This window comes from Spinacia oleracea, chromosome 2 (assembly GCF_020520425.1).
Source record: "Spinacia oleracea cultivar Varoflay chromosome 2, BTI_SOV_V1, whole genome shotgun sequence".
In the NCBI taxonomy this organism is placed as follows: domain Eukaryota; kingdom Viridiplantae; phylum Streptophyta; class Magnoliopsida; order Caryophyllales; family Amaranthaceae; genus Spinacia; species Spinacia oleracea.
Genome location: NC_079488.1, coordinates 51583609 through 51592929, shown reverse-complemented (window position 1 = coordinate 51592929; position 9321 = coordinate 51583609). Strand labels below are relative to the sequence as shown.

Below are 9321 nucleotides of genomic sequence, written 5' to 3'. Positions count from 1 at the left end.
GCGTATCGGTGGTCATGGGGATCATTGTGAACATATGAAAGAAATCATTGAGCAATATGACGACGCAGAACAAAGGGTGATTGATCTTAATATAGGAATTGAGCGTATCAAGTCCCCTACGCTTGCTCTGTGAGACTGATTATTCCCTTCGTTAACGCAATTCCGTATGTTTGCTAAAGTAAGGTGTGAAGCATTATAAGTAGTACATATTAATAGTAAGTTAGTGTGACGCAGTGTAAGTTGTAAATGTTATTTTAAAAATTGATGTCATTGTGTACAACTGTGTAATGTTAGTGCGTCTTTCTGTTTATGAAATTAGGCTTTGCAGATGTGTGTAAGTGTGTCTTATGATAAGTGATTGCAAGTATGTTAAGTGTTTGCAACTATTTAATGAACCATATTGTGTAATTACCATTTGTGGGTAATTTTATTGTAATTTTCGATAAACGCCTTTGTACTCGACTACGAATAATTTTCATACGGGCTACTTAATACTCGACAATCCTATCTTTTCGTCAACATTTAGTGTAACGAAGGGACGCTGTCTGGTAATTTCTTTGGGGGTCTTTAATAAAGCTGAAATGAAATATTAAAGCGTATTAGGTTGAAAATCGCGCGAATTGAATATCATAACTGACAACAAAGGTCAGCAGTTTGAAGAAGATATAAAGTTTGAAGAAGATATAAGGTTTCTTAAGTGTAAATGTTGGCGTCAGTAAGTGTGAGTATATTGTGACGGTTGATTATCTATATTGTGACGGTTGATTATCTAAATAATATAAAACCGAAGAGGTGGCAGTTTTGTGACCGTTACATCAAATCCTCTATAAATAACACTTAGTATGAGGGAGATATTCAAAAACTTCATTCTCTCTTCACATCTCTTCACAACAAAGCATTTCATTTGCAAAATGGAATTTCCACCAAATGCATACCCCAACGTCTGCCCTAACCACCATTACCGTTATGATCATGTCGCACAACACAAAACTGCTCGCAAACCAGATCTCATACAAGAATTCGAGATCGACCTCGCGGAAAAGTACGGCCATGCGGTGGTTGCACCAGACCAACACGGTGATGAACAGCCCACGAGCGTCGATATTGTTGCAGGAGATGAGAATGTAATGGGTATCATATGGTCTAAGATGGACAAGCCAACTAGGGCTAATTCAGTGTTCGCATGCAAGAAGTGGGCTATGGAACTGATCAATCAATACTACCGCCCCAACTTCGACTGCAGATTCTCCGAAAGAGTACGTACCGTTAATTTTCGATACTATGAGATCCTAGAGTACAAAGAAACAAATGGCACTTACACAAGGATTAAATATAAGTGCGTCTGTGACCTGTGGAAGGAAGCATCAAATCTCTTCTACCCTAGGGAAACGCTGCTCAATGTACCAAGTGACATTGATTTCAATAATTTCGATCAAAGTGGGAACAATGCAAACTACAATTGGAGGATTCAGTGTGGTTCCATGTAATGTCTTGGAATTGGAATTCTCTACCCATTTTCGTTCTGTTATTTCAATGTCATAGTTTTAGGTGTGTGATTGTTTTCTTTTCATCTTATGTTTTGGTTAATTTTATTTAAATGCCCTAGTGTGAAGTGTGATTTGGTGTGTTTGTCATCCTCCTTTAGATTATGTTATTGTAATGTAACGGTGTGATTTGGTTTAATAACTATGATTGCTAAAATGAAGTATTTTTTTAAAATTTGTATAATGGTAATTAGGTTTTCAATAACCAACGACAAATAACACTAACAGTTTCAAAGGTCATGTTATAATTTCGTCGAATGGTCTACGATCACCCTTATTCCGTAGGCATATGGTACCATTGAGTAAAGTAGTACCAAACCAATGAACAACACATGTTTGGTACTGTTTATATTGCGACAGAGGTACCAACGGTATGTTTGGTACTGTTTATATTGCGACAGAGGTACCAACGGTATAATTTTTTCAAATTAAAGGAATAGTGTAAGGTTAGCATAACGAAATATGGGTGTTTTTTTATATTAAATGGATAAGGTGGCAGTTACGTGACGATTAAAACAGGCGCTCTATAAAGAACACTTCGTGTGAGGGTTATTTCCATAAACTTCAATGTCTTCACAAAGCATTTCCATAAACTTCATTGTCTTCACAAAGCATTTCATTCGAGAAAATGGAAATTCCGCCAAATTATTACCCCAGAGTCTGTCCTAACACCGTTTCGATTATACGGAACAACACAAAACTGCTCGCAAACACGACCTCATACAACAATTCGAGATCGACCTCGCGGAAAAGTATGGCTATGCGGTGGTTGAACCAGACCAACACGGATGTGCGAAGTCCAAGAGCGTCGAAATTGTTGCCGGAGATGCTAATATAATGGGTGTCATATGGTCTAAGATGGACAAGCCAACTAGGGCTAATTCAGTGTTCGCATGCAAGAAGTGGGCCATGGAATTGATCAATCAATACTACCGCCCCGACTTTGATTGGAAATTCACCGAAAGAGTACGTACCCTTAATTTTCGATACTATGAAACCCTAGAGTACAAAGAAACAAATGGCACTTACACAAGGTTTAAATATAAGTGCGTCTGTGACCTGTGGAGGGAAGGGTCAAATACCTTGAACCCTAGGGAACCACTACTTAATGTACCGAGTGACATTGATTTCAATAATTTCGACACAAGTGTGGGGAATGCAAACTACAGTTGGAGGATTCAGTGTGGTGTTATGTAATGTCCTGGAAGTCTGGCCATTTGCATACTATTATTTCAATGCCATAGTGTTAGCTGTGTGATTGTTTCATATTTCACAAATGTATTGCTTTAGTTATTTTTTTAATTATCCTGTGTGTTTGACATCCTCCTTCAGCATAATATTTCCTTTGATTTGGTTAGTGTGAATGTAAAAGTGTGATTTGGTTTGTTTAAACATATGTTTATGTGTTGATTCCAGATTACTCTACAAACAATACACAAGATCACATTTTCAACTTTCAAATTCAAATTAACGAGAATTAACCACAATAAAAACCCAACTACCGAACTTGATACCGAATTCATAAACACCGCAAATTTTGATTACTGAGGTCACCGTGTTTGCGTACTGTTTTGTCTAACTCTTAATCATCCAACTTTTGTAGCAACAATTACTAATGTTCGTGTGGTACATATCTGATCTTGTTTGGTACTAAATTTATGCTTGGTACCATGCAAAGCCGGAACAAAGCTCAGGCTGTACCAAACTCGTAGATTGTACCCAAACTTTTCTAATAACGGTACCAAACAACCTATTAGGTATCACAACACGTACCAAACTCGTATTGTAAATCTTTAATGCACGATATTAAGCATACCACAAAACTTGCAAAACATACCTGCAAGCAATGAATCCCATCTCCTAGAAATAATGTGAGTATCAAAAGACAACAACTATGATTAAGTTCACGCGTTAATCACATTTCAAAATTTGACCAGATAAGTGTGCAATTGTTTTCTCTGTTAAAAACCCTAAACGTTAGCAGAAGAAGCACGACCAAACATCAACGAACTGGGCAGTGGGTTGCAACGATTTGGGGAAGAAGCGGGCGGCAGGAGTTGAAATCTGAATTCAAGTGAGACAAAAACAGTGCCCTCCGAGCTACATTGATGTCCCCCTGTCCCAAAACAAGTTTGAAAAGAAAACTGTAAGTTTATAATGTGGGGGTATGGCACTTACAGTTACAACAGTAGAGGACTTACCACATGCATCGTCTTTGTAAATGCCCTTGCACTTTCCTGGATAGCCATAAGCATTACTATTCCACACGCATGACTACAAAGCCAAACAAAACATATCAGTAAGACTTAAGGTGGTTACTCGACGATGAAAAGGTAGCATAAAGAGTACTTGTCGTTGTAGTCAGGGAAGCTAATGGAGTCCAAGGGCCAAGTATGCATTTGCTTCAACTTCCAAACAAGAGCTGCATTATATTGCGTGTCCCTCCAATGTAGAACGTACTCCACAGCTGCTATCTGGAATGAGGAGACCGTATTATGTTAGTACAATAAACTGAGTGAAGTCAATGTTCTTAAACTCCCACCAAACCAGGTTAAGATACCAATTTTTTAACATCCCCAGAATGCTCGGAAGCAGGATTAGTATACATGCTGTCAATGAACCATATCTTCTGGTCTTTCAGTGCAAAAGCAACACACCACCAATGTCCGTTGTCCACAACTGGAACATAGACCTGGACATGATAATTACAAATTCTTACAAATCGCATACCTGTGTGTCGCGGACAATTAATACACCAAAAACTAAAATAACAAATTGTACAAGGACGTTCCTCAAAAAGAAGACAGATCCCGAACTGACCAAATAGAGAGCAATCATTCAACGTAAAAGGCATGTAGGAACTTATTTCCAAATCCTTAAAATACGGCCTCATCACTCAGTTATTAGTCCGAAAATAGTCAGACACATGTTGTTGGCATATAATCAGACATATAAACATGGAGTAAAAAGACTAATTAGACTTACCACAGATATATCAGCTGACACAATCTTCTGGAGAAGGGTGGACCACTTCTTCAGCAGACCAGCATATGTTTCCCTCGTCTTTAATTTCTGATACTGTAAAGCATAGTAACAAAATAACTAAGCAACCTCGTACGCTTACTGTATTGATTTCATTAATGGTGAATATTAGGAGAACATAATATTAGGAGAACATACCGCAAATGAGGAGTCCAGCATGATTCTGCGAGAATTCGTTGGGTATTCCAGAGCCCATTCCCTGTTGTATATGTTTGCAACGGCCCGAACGTACTGGGAATGCACGTACTCCCTAGGACGCACAACCGAGTAGCACATCATCCGATTTGCATCATTACCATCACACTCGATAAGCATGGCCCCCCTGCAAACATAAAATACAGATATGATACAAGTGATTATCATTACATAAATGTACAACGTACATTAGTGTATACAACGTACTTAAGTGTTACATGAGTAAAAGTTGTAGAACGTACTGCTCTTTCCCTTTAGGATTGTATGACTCCACATAAGCTACTACGTCACTCTCAAGTTTTGTCATTCGTACTCGCGTCTGCCGATAGCGTGTTTTTGGGTTTGTTCTCGGAATCCTTAGGATCAATTTCTCCCGTGGTCCTTCTTGGTCATCAGTTTGGAGATTCTCATCAGTGGTGTTCCCTTCAGTGGGGTTATCTTGACTGGTGTTCTCTTCACTGTTCTTATCTTCAGGGGGGTTCTCTTGAGCGATGTTCTCCAAGGGCGATGCTGCAACCGTTCCTTGCACAGGACCATTAGCCGGTCCCTCATCATCGTCATCATCCCTATTATTCGGCCCCCCATCCTTGACGCCACCATCCTGCTCTTCCGGCTCCTCAACATTCTCCTCACCATTGTCTTCACCATCCTCTTTGTCTTCAACTACACCCAGCTGTCCCACCTTCTCCGATGACATTCCATTTGGAAGTGGCCCGTCACCAGCTTGAACCTGTACGTGCTGTTGTGTCTGGTCGACCGGGTGCTTGCTTGTTTCTGGGTCAGTTGCTACTACACCAACATCATCAGCAGTGTGGACCAAAGGTACATCACCGTGGCTGACCGGGTCTAGGGGATTCATAACTGGCACACTGACATGAGGGCCCACAAATACACGTCCCCTATCAGACGGTTGCAACTCCACATCGGAATCGTCATCGGCATCCAACTCTGTAAGCACCTTATTCACAGACTGGTCCAACGGCATAGCCACACCATCAACATCTATCGTCAAATGATCGGTAGCATGATATGACCTCATTCCTCTTTCACGGGATACGCCCCGGCGATCTTGCAATAATGGAGCAAGCTGCCCCATAACCTAAACAGAAAAATATGTAAAGTAATTCATGCACACAGAAACGACTCCTCCAGACCTTGGTGAGTACTATTTTTTACTAGTTAAACATATATGCCTGTTTATCACTAACACTCAGTATTTGAAAATTATCCCACTACAAAGAGTACCAAACAACATCAATATCATTCATATGGTACACCTAAAGACATTTATGAGTACTATTTGAAACCCTAAAACATTTTTGGCTATTAATCACTAACATCAACATAAAATTGAGGAAATCTTTTAACTTCCCATACCATCTCTGTGACCTCCTGAGCTAGGGTGCGTCTCCATTATGAAGAAGTCATCTGTGCTACCATCTCAGCAACCTCTACTGCGGGAGACCGTCTACCCTCCCTGCCGTAAAGGGGATGAGGATCCCCGTACACAACATCAACAGTCTGGAAAGATTATAAAAGGAATAGATTTCAGTCAGATTAGATAATACAAAATTTAATATGACAAATACGACCAACTAACAACCAGTTACCCACCGTAATCCTTCCATAATCTTCACTCGCTTTCCTATCCCGATTCTTGGCCTCATCCACTTCCTCCTGTGTCCAGACTTTGATCCTGGGAAACTCATCCCATCTCACAGGATGCCTGCATAAATGGTCTAGGTAGAAAATCTGTAAAACAAATCCACTTTCAGATAAGGCACTGTAATAGAAGACAGGATACTAACACCACAACAATAACAGTATTAACCTTTTATATAATTTAATACATTAAATATTTCAGTAAGATAGACGCACCAGCAAAAACAACACACAACCACCAGTCCCAGCGGCATACCCCTGATGGTCTATCTTCCGCTGACAGGCGTCTCCGTAGTCTAAAAGCCATGTGTGACAAAACTCACACCAATTGTACAGTGATGCATTCTTTGCCACGGAAACTGCACCTAGCAATTTTAAAGACATGTTACCCCCATCGGTAGAAGGACATAAAATCTGCCCCAGCAACACAATCATGAAATTTTCCATGAACGAGGCCCTATCACGCTGATTAGCCAGGGGCTTTATCTTTCCTTCACCGTCAACCGGCCCTGCCAATTCCTTTACAGATTTCGCTATGATTATTGTGCTCTTTGAGGTTGATGTATTCTTTTCACCATACTTGAGGGCCATCGCTTTAAGGGTGCCTGGAGGAAGATCAGACTCCTTCACTGGCACCGGAAGACCGCTGTTCTGGAATCCGAATACATATTCCCAATGGGAAGCAGTTATCGGCAACACATGGCCGTCCCCTCCAACAAGGTAACTGTTACCCCCATCCAACCGGGACATCAGCCAGTAGCACAGCTGCCTAGGTAGCTTGGATATTTTCAATTCCAACATCCCCCCGAAACCCATTTTCCTAACGCAACTTCTCCTTGACTCATCAAAAGCAGCAATAATCTTAGAAAATGCATCCGTGCGACAGATAACGCTTGGTTGCTACACATAATAGTTTAAGTAAAAACCTAATCAAAATACACAATTCATCTTTAAATAAAGGATCAATAGTACCTTCCGGCCACAATTAGCCCGCTGAGTAGCAACTACCACGCCGTGAAACTTCGCATACTCACCCCTAGACATAGGATGTTTGGAAATCGGTACCTAAACATGAAAAAAACATTACCATCAACTACGTAGAAAAAACATTATTATACCATAAAAATCCTTAAAAACAATGAATAAATTTCAAAATTATATACCCGCACAAACATCCTCCTGTTATTCCCTCTGATTGCCTTCTGTTTTGCAGGGGGCTTTCCTTTTGCTACCCCTGTTTCATCAAACTTCCTACCCATCTGCTTCATCGCAGGAAGTATCGTCTTCTTCACAGGTCTCCTTCCCTCGTCAACATCATCATAATCCTCTCTACGCCTCTTCCGCATCATCTGCAGATGTGCCTTCTTCTTCAAAGCATTCTGCCCGACCTCCTTCCAACTCTTCCCTCTTTTCTGAACGCGAACAACAACATCCTCTCCTTCATCTTCATACCCACCATCCATATATTCACCGTCTTCGTCTTCTATATCTTCTTCCTCCTCTACTTCATCGTATGAAATAACCCTCCTGCTTTTAGCAGATTGCCTTTTCTTTGGCGCACGTTTCACTGTTCTCTGGCATAATTCATCCTCGAATTCTTCGTCCTCATATATCTCATCCTCATATTCATCATCTTCAACATCTTCATATGCATCCCCGTCAAAAACAGATTCTTCACTGTCATCCCCAGACAGCGATCGCCCTTCCTCATCTTCTTCCATTTCTTCATCGACGACAGGGTCTTTGCCCTTTAGCTTACTATTCCGAGCAACTTCCACGCGTTTTTCCTTAAAAACAATATTGAAATACATATCTTGTTAATAAACGTATAACAATATACATACTATCAATTATCACCAAATACGATACACTCATAAAAAGAGCAGTGACACTCACCCTAGGTTTGCTGCTGCTACCACTTTGTCCCTTGATAACCATCCTACAAATACAATTTTACCAATCATTATACCATGCATACCTTCGATATAACAGTACCAAACACATTGATAATTTAGGTTTGGTTCCAAATAAAATACCATATCATATATCCTTTACCTAAATGTATCAACATATGTAATATTTTCCATTTGGTACCAGATCAAGTACCAAACAACAATCAAACAAACAAAGGTAGTTTTAAAAGCATGCCATCACACGAATTAAACATTAATCAGGCACCCCTTCATATCAGTTTAACTTTACCTAAACGAAGGCTTATCAAATTACTTAATTCGACTTGGAAAGTAATTCAACAACAAACATCAAAGTATAGAATTCGCATAATAACCACAAATTAACCACTAATTAACCCCAAATATGAAAATTCCATAAAAATAGCTACTTCATCACTAAATTAAATATACACTTAAATTTCCATTAACAACAGCTACTTCAAGTAATTAGAACATAATTGTGAAAAAAATTCACTTTCAATTCATCAGCAACACAATTGTCAAACAAAATGGTGAAACCCTAAAAATCAAATCAGCCCCAAAAAACTGTGAAAACAAAAAATATTACCAAAACAAGAACTAAAGAACAATTCATACAGAAATAAATTAACTTCACCTGGAAAGTAATTCAGAAGTTCCTTAGTTAACAAATATCACCAAATATAATCGCCCTGGCAAACACCCTTTTTGGACTGTATGAATTGGAAACCGGTCACGAAGTGGCTAACCTTCTAACGAGAGACTGAGAATTTGGCCAGTTCTTGACGGAGAATTTGGAGGGAGATCAATTGAGCGGGAGAGCACGCAAGGAGGAAGAAGACGAAAGAACCGTATTTTGGAAAGAAACAGTAATAATGAAACCACCACCTGATTTTTTACATAACATTAAATTAATAATCAGTAAATTATAAAATACAAATTAAAGA

The 9321-nt window shown here is 39.6% G+C and overlaps 2 protein-coding genes across 2 annotated transcripts; both read right to left on the bottom strand.

Annotated features, from left to right (window-relative positions):
• Positions 1-3407: 3407 nt before the first annotated feature.
• LOC130467419 (uncharacterized) lies at positions 3408-7193 on the bottom strand. The gene is made up of 11 exons (XM_056835923.1): positions 6660-7193; positions 6396-6584; positions 6219-6302; positions 5975-6013; positions 5024-5880; positions 4725-4908; positions 4530-4622; positions 4105-4236; positions 3894-4018; positions 3746-3818; positions 3408-3660 (listed from the first exon to the last, which is right to left on the bottom strand). The coding sequence occupies exons 1-11, from the start codon at positions 7191-7193 to the stop codon at positions 3547-3549; spliced, it is 2424 nt and encodes an 807-aa protein (XP_056691901.1). The 3' UTR covers positions 3408-3546.
• Positions 7194-7536: 343 nt separating this feature from the next.
• Positions 7537-9023, bottom strand: LOC130466924 (uncharacterized). Its single transcript, XM_056835482.1, has 3 exons — positions 9012-9023; positions 8340-8382; positions 7537-8230 (listed from the first exon to the last, which is right to left on the bottom strand). Exons 2-3 carry the CDS (start codon positions 8379-8381, stop codon positions 7556-7558), a joined length of 717 nt encoding a protein of 238 aa, XP_056691460.1. The 5' UTR covers position 8382; positions 9012-9023; the 3' UTR covers positions 7537-7555.
• Positions 9024-9321: the final 298 nt, after the last annotated feature.